Source organism: Notolepis coatsorum (assembly GCF_963971535.1).
Source record: "Notolepis coatsorum genome assembly, chromosome: 4".
In the NCBI taxonomy this organism is placed as follows: Eukaryota; Metazoa; Chordata; class Actinopteri; order Aulopiformes; family Paralepididae; genus Notolepis; species Notolepis coatsorum.
The window spans coordinates 337510-352089 of record NC_140168.1 but is presented as its reverse complement, the minus strand read 5'-3'; the positions used below and the strand labels follow the sequence as shown (position 1 = coordinate 352089).

The window sequence follows — 14580 nt, the reverse complement described above, 5'->3', positions numbered from 1 at the left end:
TAATAATAATAATAATACATTGGATTTATAGTGCACTCTACATTTGGAAACCAAATCTCAGAGTGCTTACAGGGTAAAAATATAAGACTAAGATATAAGTATTGTAACGAAGTACAATTACTCAAGTACTTTACATCCCTGCCTACTGAATAACGGACAGGGAGTAAGTGCTAAGTGTTGTCATCAATTGTGGAGCGATGGCAGCGAGCAGACAGGTAACAGTCGACCGACACAAACAAAAAGCCTCGCGCTTCTGGTGAAATGTTATTGTTGCATAAGATAATTGCATAAGCGTTGAATAATTCAGTATTATCTATTTGTTTTTTGCCATAATTGAAGTGTTTGGTACCGAGCGATAACTGTGGCTGATGTGCACCGGGGTCTGTTGCTGAGGCCTGTGTGTGTGTGTGTGTGTGTGTGTGTGTGTGTGTGTGTGTGTGTGTGTGTGTGTGTGTGTGTGTGTGTGTGTGTGTGTGTGTGTGTGTGTGTGTGTGTGTGTGTGTGTGTGTGTGTGTGTGTGTGTGTGTGTGTGTGTGTGTGTGTGTGTGTGTGTGTCAAGTCAAGTCAAGTCAAGTCAAGAGTTTTAATTGTCACGGCATACAGGTATACAATGAAATGCGGGTGGTCTTGCCCGCAACGATGTGCAATACAGTGGTACATATAATAGAATCAAAAGAAGAAACAACATTGTGCAGTAACAGATAGCAGGTAACATGGAGTGACATCTCGGTATCTGTACATAGTTATTTACAGCGCATGTGTGACATGCTAGTTAGCTTTGGTAGTGCAATACACTGTTCCTGTTATTCTAATTTAAAGTGACCTTTCCTTTGGCCATAAGTGTGCGTGTGTGCGACATGAGTGTGTGCCCGCTCATGTTAAAGTGTTAAGTGGCTGCTCGTGTGTGAGCGTGCACAGTGTGCGTGTCGTGTGTGTGTTCATGTGTGCTTGTGTGTGGACAGTTCAATGTTCTGAGCACTCAATGTACATTGTTCATGGCTCTGATGGCCTGGGGGAAGAAGCTGAGCCTAAACCGCTCTGTCCTAGTAGCTGAGATTTGCAGGCGTCTGCCTGACCTCAGCAGCTGAAACAGGCTGTTATTGGGGTGGTGAGGGTCTTTCATTATCCTGCAGGCTCTGGATTTGCACCTCTTGTTGTATAGAACCTGCAGGGGGGGTAGTGCAATACCCGTGGTACGCTCGGCTGAGCGCACCACTTTCTGTAGGGCCTTCTTGTCCTGTGCCGTGCTGTTTCCATACCAGGCAGTGATGTTTCCGGTCAGGATGCTCTCTACAGCTCCTGAGTAGAAGGACTGGAGTATCTTCCCCGATACTCTGAACTTCCTTAACTGTCTCAGGTGGTAGAGACGCTGTTTCGCCTTCTTTACTACTGTGCCTATGTGTGTTGACCATGTCAGGTCCTCTGAGATGTGGACCCCCAGGTACTTGAAGCTGCTCACCCTGTCCACGGTAGCCCCGTTTATCATCAGTGGTGTGTGTGTCTCCTGCTGTCCTCTCCTATAATCCACGATCAGTTCCTTGGTTTTGCCAATGTTCAGGAGCAGGCTGTTGTCCTGGCACCAGCGTTCCAGTACCTCCACCTCCTCCCGGTAGGCCTTCTCGTCGTTGTCCGAGATCAGCCCCACCACCACCGTGTCATCTGCGAACTTCACTATGGAGTTGGAGCTGAACTTGGCCACACAGTCGTGTGTGTAGAGTGAGTACAGCAGGGGGCTCAGAACACAGCCCTGGGGGGACCCGATGCTCAGGGTGATGGTGTTGGAGGTCTGACCCCCCACCCTGACCGCCTGGGGTCTTTCGCTCAGAAAGTCCAGTACCCAGGCGCTCAGGGCGGAGCTCAGACCTAGCTCGATCAGCTTGTCCACCAGTCTGGTGGGGACTATGGTGTTGAACGCTGAGCTGTAGTCAATGAACAACAGTCTCACATAGCCCCCCTTCTGACGGTCAAGGTGCGAGAGGGTGCTGTGCAGTACCTGGGAGACCGCGTCGTCGGTGGACCTGTTTGTCCTGTATGCAAATTGCATAGGGTCCATATCACTGGGGAGGGAGGCACAAATGTGGTCCTTGACCAGCCTCTCGAAACATTTCATGACCACAGAGGTGAGTGCCACCGGTCTGTAGTCATTTGGACATGCTGGGGAGGGTTTCTTCGGCACAGGGATGATGGTAGACCTCTTGAAGCAGGCAGGGACCACTGACTCCGCCAGTGTGTGTGTGTGTGTGTGTGTGTGTGTGTGTGTGTGTGTGTGTGTGTGTGTGTGTGTGTGTGTGTGTGTGTGTGTGTGTGTGTGTGTGTGTGTGTGTGTGTGTGTGTGTGTGTGTGTGTGTGTGTGTGTGTGTGTGTGTGTGTGTGTGTGTGTGTGTGTGTGTGTGTGTGTGTGTGTGGTACAGAGAGCTAGATAACGATGGTACATGGTGCAGTGATATAGCGTTATAAACAGGTAAATACACAGGTTAACAGGAAAGTTTCGGAGTTGTATTTGGAGTGTATTTCGTGACTGTTGGGAACGAGGCTACACTGGCACACCTACTCCCAGTGAATGACGCTAAGCTAGGCTAACGTTGCGGCTGTTCCCTAAGCCTTAATGCACGCACAGAGAACAAAAAGGGTATCCGCTCGTCTAACTCCAGGTAGATGTATCCGCTCGTCTAACTCCAGGTAGATGGGTATCCGCTCGTCTAACTCCAGGTAGATGTATCCGCTCGTCTAACTCCAGGTAGATGTATCCGCTCGTCTAACTCCAGGGTAGATGTATCCGCTCGTCTAACTCCAGGTAGATGTATCCGCTCGTCTAACTCCAGGTAGATGGGTATCCGCTCGTCTAACTCCAGGTAGATGTATCCGCTGGTCTAACTCCAGGTAGATGTATCCGCTGGTCTAACTCCAGGTAGATGTATCCGCTCGTCTAACTCCAGGTAGATGTATCTGCTCGTCTAACTCCAGGTAGATGTATCCGCTCGTCTAACTCCAGGTAGATGTATCTGCTCCTCTAACTCCAGGTAGATGTATCCGCTCGTCTAACTCCAGGGTAGATGTATCCGCTCGTCTAACTCCAGGTAGATGTATCTGCTCGTCTAACTCCAGGTAGATGTATCTGCTGGTCTAACTCCAGGTAGATGTATCTGCTCGTCTAACTCCAGGGTAGATGTATCCGCTCGTCTAACTCCAGGTAGATGTATCTGCTCGTCTAACTCCAGGTAGATGTATCCGCTCGTCTAACTCCAGGGTAGATGTATCCGCTCGTCTAACTCCAGGTAGATGTATCCGCTCGTCTAACTCCAGGTAGATGTATCCGCTCGTCTAACTCCAGGTAGATGTATCCGCTCGTCTAACTCCAGGTAGATGGGTATCCGCTCGTCTAACTCCAGGTAGATGTATCCGCTCGTCTAACTCCAGGTAGATGGGTATCCGCTCGTCTAACTCCAGGGTAGATGGCAAATAAGCAAATTTCCCCAAAAGTTGGCGTGTTCCTTTAAATAAAGGGAGCGTGTAACTTCTTCCCCCACTGACGACTCATCTGTCTTACCCCCCCCCCCCCCCACAGTCATCCCTCACAAGATCGGCCGCATCATCGACGGCAGCCCCACGGACCGCACCGGGCAGATGAAGGTCGGCGACCGCATCTCGGCGGTCAACGGTCGGTCCATCATGGAGCTCTCGCACAACGACATCGTCCAGCTCATCAAGGAGGCGGGCACCTCCGTCACCCTGAGGGTGGAGCCTGAGGACGGTGAGGGTTCAGTTTATTTTTAAAGGGACAGTACACATTAACCCTTTCACTGCCACACGACAGCCGGTTAACCCTTTCACTGTGACAATACAGAAGGTTAGCCCTTTATTATCACACAACCGACGGCGATGCTCCATCATTAGCATCATTAGCTCCGCGGACAATTCCGTGCGGGGGAAATTGTGAAAGTGTGGGTGACGCCTGTGCACCGCCGGCCAACGGGAGAGGGTCTCTCGCGAGTCTCTATGACAAACAGTTCAAAGGATACAAAAAGGGGGCGCGGCCTAAGGATCGGGGGAGTGGTCAACATAGACCATTTGAAGACCATTTGAAATGTTTCTGACTTTTCCGAGTTTTAGAAGTTTTTCAGACTTTTCAGATTTTATAAAAATTTTCGGACTTTTCCGAGTTTTTGAAATGTTCTGACTTTTCCGAGTTTTAGAAATTTGTTGGACTTTTCCGAGTTTTAGAAATGTTTCAGATTTTTCAGAGTTTTTGAAATATTTTGGACTTTTCCGCGTTTTTGAAATTTTTCTGACTTCAGAGTTTTTGGATTTTTTCTTATTTTTCCGAGTTTTAAATTTTTTTTAGACTTTTCAGATTTTTCCGAGTTTTTGAAATTTTTTTGGACTAAGGGTGTGTGGCCTAAGGGGGCGTGGTCTAATGATCTGCACTTTCACTTTGAATGTATTTCAATGAGGGCAGATGCATGACTGCATTGTCACGATGATTAAAAGCAAACGATAAGAGATGAAGCGTTGTGAAGCGCAGATGAGCACTTCAAGGAGTAGGTGAAGGGTTGTGTGCGATATTGTGGCCTCGGTGGCGATCGGAACAGAAGGGGGGGAAAAGCTAAAAAATCATCGTATTTTTAGAGTGCGAACACATTGGTGTCTATGGGGAGGAGAACCTTCAAACAAATGGTCATCAGTTGAGATAGAAATGTCCAATTCCATTTATTTTTCTTTTGTGAGCGAGCTGACAGCCGTGTCATCGTTTTGATGTGTAATGTGTGTACTGTGTGTACTGTGTGTGTACAGACAGTGCCCCCCCCTCTGGCACCAGCTCAGCCAAGCAGAGTCCATCAGCGCTGCACCGGGCCGTCGGCCAGCAGCCTCCCAGTGGCCACCAGGAGAGGTGCAGGAGCACACACACACACACACACACACACGCATGCACACGCACGCACGCGCACGCACACACACACAGGCACACACACGCACGCACGCGACGCAGACGATTCTGCATCGATGACGGACAGAACATAATTGATTATTATTATAGCCTACTAACGTTATTTTAGTGAAACGCTCGCACTGTCGGGTCTTGACTTTAGGCACATAGCGCACATTTACGCATTTAGCGTAGAACATTATTTTGCGCATATTGCTGCGGTCAAAAATGGTTATGAAAAGTTAGACGTACATAGTGCCTACTTACTGGAGTCTTCAATAACGTGTGGATGGTGATCCATTGTGTGAATACATTTGTTGAAACAGGGAGGGAGGGGGGGATAGGGAGGGAGAGGGAGGGAGGTGGGGACAGGGAGGGGGGGAGGGAGAGGGAGGGAGAGAGAGAGTCTCTGAGAGACCGAGAGAGAGAGAGAGAGCCATGCGGAGGAGAGAGAGAGGGAGAGAGAGAGAGAGAGAGCCATGCGGAGGAGAGAGAGAGGGAGAGAGAGAGAGAGAGAGAGAGCCATGCGGATGAGAGAGAGAGGGAGAGAGAGAGAGAGAGCCATGCAGAGGAGAGAGAGGGAGAGAGAGAGATAGAGAGAGAGAGAGCCATGCGGAGGAGAGAGAGGGAGAGAGAGATAGAGAGAGAGCCATGCGGAGCGGAGGAGAGGGAGAGAGAGAGAGAGAGAGGAGAGAGAGAGAGCCATGCGGAGGAGAGAGAGGGAGAGAGAGAGCCATGCGGAGGAGAGAGAGGGAGAGAGAGGGAGAGAGAGAGAGAGAGAGGATTAATGGGGAGGCGGTGTACTGTAGCTTCTAGTCTCGCTCCCTCTTTGATCTTCATCCTTAAGCTACATTACCTGTGTCACACTTTTAATCCATTACCACAGCCAGGAGTTTACAACATCACCACCCCCCCCCCCTCCTCCTCCTCCTCCTCCTCCTCCTCCTCCTCCTCCTCCTCATCCTCCTCCTCCTCCTCCTCCTCCTCCTCCTCTCTTTCCCTTCGACCCCCTTCCTCCTCTCTTTCCCTTCGACCCCTCCTCCTCCTCCTCCTCTCTTTCCCTTCGACCCTCCTCCTCCTCCTCCCCCCCCCCTCGCTCACCCCCGTCCGCCCCCTCAGAAGTCTGGACCCCCCCCGGTCTAATCTCAGACACGCCGTCTGAATCAGAGAGAGGCAGGAATATAAGTCGAGGCTTTTTAAAAAATTTTTTACCTTTATTTAACCAGGAAGTCCCATCGAGATACAAGATCTCCTTTATTTAACCAGGAAGTCCCATCGAGATACAAGATCTCCTTTATTTAACCAGGAAGTCCCACTGAGATACAAGATCTCCTTTATTTAACCAGGAAGTCCCACTGAGATACAAGATCTCCTTTATTTAACCAGGAAGTCCCATCGAGATACAAGATCTCCTTTATTTAACCAGGAAGTCCCACTGAGATACAAGATCTCCTTTATTTAACCAGGAAGTCCCACTGAGATACAAGATCTCCTTTATTTAACCAGGAAGTCCCATCGAGATACAAGATCTCCTTTATTTAACCAGGAAGTCCCATCGAGATACAAGATCTCCTTTATTTAACCAGGAAGTCCCATCGAGATACAAGATCTCCTTTATTTAACCAGGAAGTCCCATCGAGATACAAGATCTCCTTTAAGGGAGACCTGGCCAAGATGACAGCAATAACATTTAAAATGTGCGGTACATCACACAAGAACATAATAAAGTGCACGTATACAATATACAATACATTACATGTAAACACAAAAACACAAAACAGAATAGTGTACATGATAGTAAATGTGTACGACAGTGAAATACAGGGTAATACAGTAATGAGTGGAGGCTGTCGGTCAGACAGGAGTCTGTAGTGAAACACGAGGACGACTCTGTTAGAGCCTTGACCGGCCGCTGACCGGCCACGACACCGGCCCGGTGATGAGCTCAGCGACGCGTCGGGTCGGTCCGGGACAAATGCACCTCTCTGAGGGAATTAAGTGGCAACAATGAAAACACCAGACGGATGAAGACGATGATGATGATGATGATGCTGTAACGAAGTGGGAGGAGTTACGAGCTCTGCAGGGGGGGGGGCGTGAGCCAGACGCAAATAATGCAACGTAAGCTCGTAATGCGGTCGTTCACACCACAGTACGTAAAGCTGGCTGTAGTACTGGTCACGTGTTATTCTGCATGTTTTTCCATACATTTTATTTAAAGGAACACGGCAACACATTGGGAAATGAGCTTACCGTCTTCTCCAGAGAGAGAGACAAGAAGATAGAGACCAGTTTCCTCTCTGTGCGTTCAGTAGAAAGCTATCTGGCTGCACGTTAGCCTAGCTTAGCACAATGAATGGAAGCGGACATGGCCGGTTAGCCTAGGCATTGTCCAACTAACGGTATATACAGCACTGTTGTACATGCTGTCATGCAGAGTATATGGGTAGACAGTAGTATTTGTGCAACACTAAATGTGTGTGTGTGTGTGTGTGTGCGTGTGTGTGTGTGCGTGCGTGCGTGCGTGCGTGTGTGTGCGTGCGTGTGCGTGTGCGTGTGTGTGTGTGTGTGTGTGGCGTTGCAGGAGTAGTGACTCCGAGGAGAGGAAGGAGTACAAGTCTCTTCCAGCGGGGGAGGTCATCACATCAGGCCCCAAGCAGGTGAGACACTGTCTGTCTGTCTGTCTGTCTGTCTGTCTGTCTGTCTGTCTGTCTGTCTGTCTGTCTGTCTGTCTGTCTGTCTGTCTGTCTGCCTGCCTGCCTGCCTGCCTGCCTGCCTGTCTGTCTGTCTGTCTGTCTGTCTGTCTGTCTGTCTGTCTGTCTGTCTGTCTGCCTGCCTGCCTGCCTGCCTGTCTGTCTGTCTGTCTGTCTGTCTGTCTGCCTGCCTGCCTGCCTGCCTGCCTGCCTGCCTGCCTGTCTGTCTGTCTGTATGTCTGTCTGTCTGTCTGTCTGTCTGTCTGTCTGTCTGTCTGCCTGCCTGCCTGCCTGCCTGCCTGTCTGTCTGTCTGTCTGTCTGTCTGTCTGTCTGCCTGCCTGCCTGCCTGCCTGCCTGCCTGCCTGTCTGTCTGTCTGTCTGCCTGCCTGCCTGCCTGTCTGTCTGTCTGTCTGTCTGTCTGTCTGTCTGTCTGCCTGCCTGCCTGCCTGCCTGCCTGTCTGTCTGTCTGTCTGTCTGTCTGTCTGTCTGTCTGTCTGTCTGTCTGTCTGCCTGTCTGCCTGCCTGTCTGTCTGTCTGTCTGTCTGTCTGTGTGAAACTGTGACTCCAGCGTGTCTATTATTGAGTTCAAACGAGTGTATATCACACATATTGAAATCACGACTGTTAAGCGCAACGACTCGTCAATTCGAGAACTTCACACGGGGCGACGACTGAGAGTTACCAGAGACGTGGCTCCTCCGCCCTCCTCCCCCCCCCCCCTCCCTCCCTCAGGGCTGTGTTAACCCTCTCACTGCCACCCCACAGGGCTGTGTTAACCCTCGCCCTGCCACACCACAGGGCTGTGTTAACCCTCGCCCTGCCACACCACAGGGCTGTGTTAACCATCTCGCTGCCACCCCACAGAATCAAATCAAATCAAATGTATTCATAAGGCCCGACAACACACGTTAATGTCCCCATGGGCCGTACAGGTCTTCTTTAAACAAGTCAAGAAGAAAACATAACAATAAGTCAAGAACAGAACAAGAACACCATAAGGTCCAACAAATTTAAAATAAATGCAAATAAATGAAAGAATGCAGCACTCCCAGACGTACCCCACGCGAAGGTAAGGAAAAACTCACTAAAACCTAACAATAGGGAAAAATGCTCCACAGGCAGTGTGGAGGAGAGAAACCTTAGAAGGGCCGTTCAAGGGGGGATCTCCCTTCTTAGATGTCGGTGATAGTAGTGTTGCAGACGGACAGTTGGTAAGCATGCACTCATGTGTGTGGTGAAATACAGATGAGTGCATGCAATAGCAACTGTACATTTTGAAAGATTGAAGATAGAGCTGATAGCGAATCTATTTGAGGCACAGGGGCGGCGCAAAGAGGGTCGCGTCCTCCCCGTCTTAATCACGGGACATTCAACACTCCGGTCATTGCTCAGGGACAGCCGGAGACAGGGAGACAGGAGGGCACGCAGAGAGGGTCGCAACCTCCCGGCCTTCATCACGGGACGTCCGACACTCCGGTCAGCACTCTAGGACAGCAACTCACAGGGGGACAGGGAGACGGGACAGACGTTAGACAGCTTGTGTGATTGTAGTGGGCGGACATAGCAATAGATACAAGTGGTAAGCATATATGTGAATAGAGTAGATATATGAAGTAAGCATATTATGTGAATAGAATAGAAGTACTTAACCGAGCAATGAAACCGCGTTGACACATCAGTTGACAGGACCACGGACAGACGACGGTAAGTAGCTGATCCATGGCCTCGGTGGTGCATGTAGAGCAGTCACTGCAATCTTGGCCAAGACCCCAAGGCATCCATCACCTTAGTCAGCGCTAGGAGACAGGCACTCAGAGAGATGGGGGAGGGAAGGGGGGGAGGGAGGGGGGGAGGGCTGTGTTAACCCTCTCACTGCCACCCCACAGGGCTGTGTTAACCCTCTCCCTGCCACCCCACAGGGCTGTGTTAACCCTCTCGCTGCCACCCCACAGGGCTGTGTTAACCCTCTCCCTGCCACCCCACAGGGCTGTGTTAACCCTCTCACTGCCACCCCACAGGGCTGCTTCGTGGTGGAGCTGGAGCGCAGCTCTCGGGGGTTTGGCTTCAGCCTGCGAGGAGGGAAGGAGTACAACATGGGGCTGTTCATCCTGCGTCTGGCTGAGGACGGGCCTGCTCTCCAGGATGGCAGGATCCACGTGAGTCTGTCTGTCTGTCTGTCTGTCTGTCTGTCTGTCTGTCTGTCTGTCTGTCTGTCTGTCTGTCTGTCACTCCCTGAATGTGCTGACAGGCGTTTTCAAAGTAAAGGTCCAGGAAGATTATGCCAGACTGTAGATAGATAGATACTTTATTCATCCCCTTGTGGAAATGCAGGGTATCTCATAGCTCACACATACAGACATACAGACAAATACACAATTATGTCCGTATCATGAATACATTTATTTTTTTAAAGTAAGCGCATCATAAAAATTCAAGTACATCATATCTACCAGTAATAATAATAAAAACGTGATCAAATATGAACCGGTGTATAAAAACAGGTGTATAAAAACAGGTGTATATAAAACAGGTGTATAAAACAGGTGTATAAAACAGGTGTATAAAACAGGTGTATAAAACAGGTGTATAAAACAGGTGTATAAAACAGGTGTATAAAACAGGTGTATAAAACAGGTGTATAAAAACAGGTGTATAAAACAGGTGTATAAAACAGGTATATAAAACAGGTGTATAAAACAGGTGTATAAAAACATGTGTATAAAAACAGGTGTATAAAACGGGTGTATAAAACGGGTGTATAAAACAGGTGTATAAAAACATGTGTATAAAAACAGGTGTATAAACGGGTGTATAAAACGGGTGTATAAAACGGGTGTATAAAACAGGTGTATAAAAACAGGTGTATAAAAACAGGTGTATAAAACAGGTGTATAAACAGGTGTATAAAACAGGTGTATAAAACAGGTGTATATAAAACAGGTGTATAAAACAGGTGTATAAAACAGGTGTATAAAGCAGGTGTATAAAACAGGTGTATAAAAACAGGTGTATAAAACAGGTGTATAAAACAGGTGTATAAAACAGGTGTATAAAAACAGGTGTATAAAGCAGGTGTATAAAACAGGTGTATAAAAACAGGTGTATAAAACAGGTGTATAAAACAGGTGTATAAAACGGGTGTATAAAACGGGTGTATAAAACAGGTGTATAAAACAGGTGTATAAAACAGGTGTATAAAACGGGTGTATAAAACGGGTGTATAAAACAGGTGTATAAAACAGGTGTATAAAACAGATGTATAAAACAGGTGTATAAAACAGGTGTATAAAAACAGGTGTATAAAACAGGTGTATAAAACAGGTGTATAAAGCAGGTGTATAAAAACAGGTGTATAAAACAGGTGTATATAAAACAGGTGTATAAAACAGGTGTATAAAACAGGTGTATAAAACAGGTGTATAAAACAGGTGTATAAAACAGGTGTATAAAACAGGTGTATAAAACAGATGTATAAAACAGGTGTATAAAACAGGTGTATAAAACAGGTGTATAAAACAGGTGTATAAAACAGGTGTATAAAACAGGTGTATAAAACAGGTGTATAAAACAGGTATATAAAACAGGTGTATAAAACAGGTGTATAAAACAGGTGTATAAAACAGGTGTATAAAAACAGGTGTATAAACAGGTGTATAAAACAGGTGTATAAAACAGGTGTATAAAACAGGTGTATAAAACAGGTGTATAAAAACAGTGTATAAAACAGGTGTATAAAACAGGTGTATAAAACAGGTGTATAAAACAGGTGTATAAAACAGGTGTATAAAACAGGTGTATAAAACAGGTGTATAAAACAGGTGTATAAAAACAGTGTATAAAACAGGTGTATAAAACAGGTATATAAAAACAGGTGTATAAAACAGGTGTATGAAAACAGGTGTATAAAACAGGTGTATAAACAGGTGTATATAAAACAGGAACATATATCTGTATAAAACAGGTATATAAAACAGGTGTATAAAACAGTGTATAAAACAGGTGTATAAAAACAGGTGTATAAAACAGGTGTATAAAACAGGTGTATATAAAACAGGTGTATAAAACAGGTGTATAAAACAGGTGTATAAAACAGGTGTATAAAACAGGTGTATAAAACAGGTGTATAAAACAGGTGTATAAAACAGGTGTATAAAACAGGTGTATAAAGCAGATATATAAAACAGGTGTATAAAACAGGTATATAAAAACAGGTGTATAAAACAGGTGTATAAAACAGGTATATAAAACAGGTGTATAAAACAGGTGTATAAAAGCAGGTGTATAAACCAGGTATATAAAAACAGGTGTATAAAACAGGTGTATAAAACAGGTGTATAAAAGCAGGTGTATAAAACAGGTGTATAAAACAGGTGTATAAAACAGGTGTATAAAACAGGTGTATAAAACAGGTGTATAAAACAGGTGTATTAAACAGGTGTATAAAACAGGTGTATAAAACAGGTGTATATAAAACAGGTGTATAAAAACAGGTGTATAAAACAGGTGTATAAAACAGGTGTATAAAACAGGTGTATTAAACAGGTGTATAAAACAGGTGTATAAAACAGGTGTATAAAACAGGTGTATAAAAACAGGTGTATAAAACAGGTGTATATAAAACAGGTGTATAAAAACAGGTGTATAAAACAGGTATATATAAAACAGGTGTATAAAACAGGTGTATAAAACAGGTGTATAAAACAGGTGTATAAAACAGGTGTATAAAACAGGTGTATAAAACAGGTGTATAAAACAGGTGTATAAAACAGGTGTATAAAACAGGTGTATAAAACAGGTGTATAAAACAGGTGTATATAAAACAGGTGTATAAAACAGGTGTATAAAACAGGTGTATAAAACAGGTGTATATAAAACAGGTGTATAAAACAGGTGTATAAAACAGGTGTATATAAAACAGGTGTATAAAACAGGTGTATAAAACAGGTGTATAAAACAGGTGTATATAAAACAGGTGTATAAAACAGGTGTAAAAACAGGTGTATAAAACAGGTGTATAAAACAGGTGTATAAAAACAGGTGTATAAAACAGGTGTATATAAAACAGGTGTATAAACAGGTGTATAAAACAGGTGTATAAAACAGGTGTATAAAAACAGGTGTATAAAACAGGTGTATAAAACAGGTGTATATAAAACAGGTGTATAAAACAGGTGTATAAAAACAGGTGTATAAAACAGGTGTATAAAACAGGTGTATTAAAACAGGTGTATAAAACAGGTGTATAAAACAGGTGTATAAAAACAGGTGTATAAAACAGGTGTATAAAACAGGTGTATAAAACAGGTGTATAAAACAGGTGTATAAAACAGGTGTATAAAACAGGTGTATAAAACAGGTGTATAAAACAGGTGTATAAAACATGTGTATAAAACAGGTGTATAAAACAGGTGTATAAAACAGGTGTATAAAACAGGTGTATAAAACAGGTGTATAAAAACAGGTATATAAACATGTGTATAAAACAGGTGTATAAAAACAGGTGTATAAAACAGGTGTATAAAACAGGTGTATAAAACAGGTGTATAAAACAGGTGTATAAACAGGTGTATAAAACAGGTATATAAAAACAGGTGTATAAAAACAGGTGTATAAAAACAGGTGTATAAAAACAGGTGTATAAAACAGGTGTATAAAACGGGTGTATAAAACGGGCGTATAAAACGGGCGTATAAAACAGGTGTATAAAACAGGTGTATAAAACGGGTGTATAAAACGGTGTATAAAACGGGCGTATAAAACAGGTATACAAACACAGGTGTATAAAAACAGGTGTATAAAACAGGTGTATAAAACAGGTGTATAAAACAGGTGTATAAAACAGGTGTATAAAACAGGTGTATAAAGCAGGTGTATAAAAACAGGTGTATAAAACAGGTGTATATAAACAGGTGTATAAAACAGGTGTATAAAACAGGTGTATAAAAACAGGTGTATAAAACAGGTGTATAAAACAGGTGTATAAAACAGGTGTATATAAAACAGGTGTATAAAACAGGTGTATAAAACAGGTGTATAAAACAGGTGTATAAAACAGGTGTATAAAAACAGGTGTATAAAACAGGTGTATAAAAACAGGTGTATAAAAACAGGTGTATAAAACAGGTGTATAAAAACAGGTGTATAAAAACAGGTGTGGGAAACGGGAAACAAGAAACCAACAGCCACAGGACAAAGGTCAAGGTCAGGTGTACGTAGTGCCGTGTCCGTAACTCACCGCTTGCCTCCCCCGCCTCGCAGGTTGGAGACCAGATAGTGGAGATCAACGGGGAGGCCACCCAGGGCATCACACACACCCGGGCCATCGAGCTGATCCAGGCGGGCGGCACCAAGGTCCACCTGCTGCTGCGACCCGCCTGGGGCTGGTCCCCGACCACAGTGAGTCCCCCTAACACTAACGCTGGTCCCCGACCACAGTGAGTCCCCCTAACACTAACGCTGGTCCCCGACCACAGTGAGTCCCCCTAACACTAACCCTGGTCCCGACCACAGTGAGTCCCCCTAACACTAACGCTGGTCCCGACCACAGTGAGTCCCCCTAACACTAACCCTGGTCCCGACCACAGTGAGTCCCCCTAACACTAACCCTGGTCCCCGACCACAGTGAGTCCCCCTAACACTAACACTAACCCTGGTCCCCGACCACAGTGAGTCCCCCTAACACTAACACTAACCCTGGTCCCCGACCACAGTGAGTCCCACCTAACACTACCCTGGTCCCCGACCACAGTGAGTCCCCTAACACTAACACTAACCCTGGTCCCGACCACAGTGAGTCCCCTAACACTAAACACTAACCCTGGTCCCCGACCACAGTGAGTCCCCTAAACTAACCTGGTCCCGACCACAGTGAGTCCCCTAACACTAACACTAACCCTGGTCCCCGACCACAGTGAGTCCCCTAACACTAACACTAACCCTGGTCCCTGACCACAGTGAGTCCC

General features: G+C 45.6%; 1 protein-coding gene across 1 annotated transcript in view; it reads left to right on the top strand.

Annotated features, from left to right (window-relative positions):
* Positions 1–14580, top strand: part of LOC311227578 (membrane-associated guanylate kinase, WW and PDZ domain-containing protein 3-like) — a 75391-nt gene that overhangs the window by 51872 nt on the left and 8939 nt on the right. Inside the window, 6 exon segments of the mRNA XM_084313298.1 lie at positions 3566–3751; positions 4792–4888; positions 7509–7584; positions 9637–9774; positions 13877–13991; positions 13994–14014. Coding sequence (XP_084169424.1) covers positions 3566–3751; positions 4792–4888; positions 7509–7584; positions 9637–9774; positions 13877–13991; positions 13994–14014 — 633 coding nt within the window.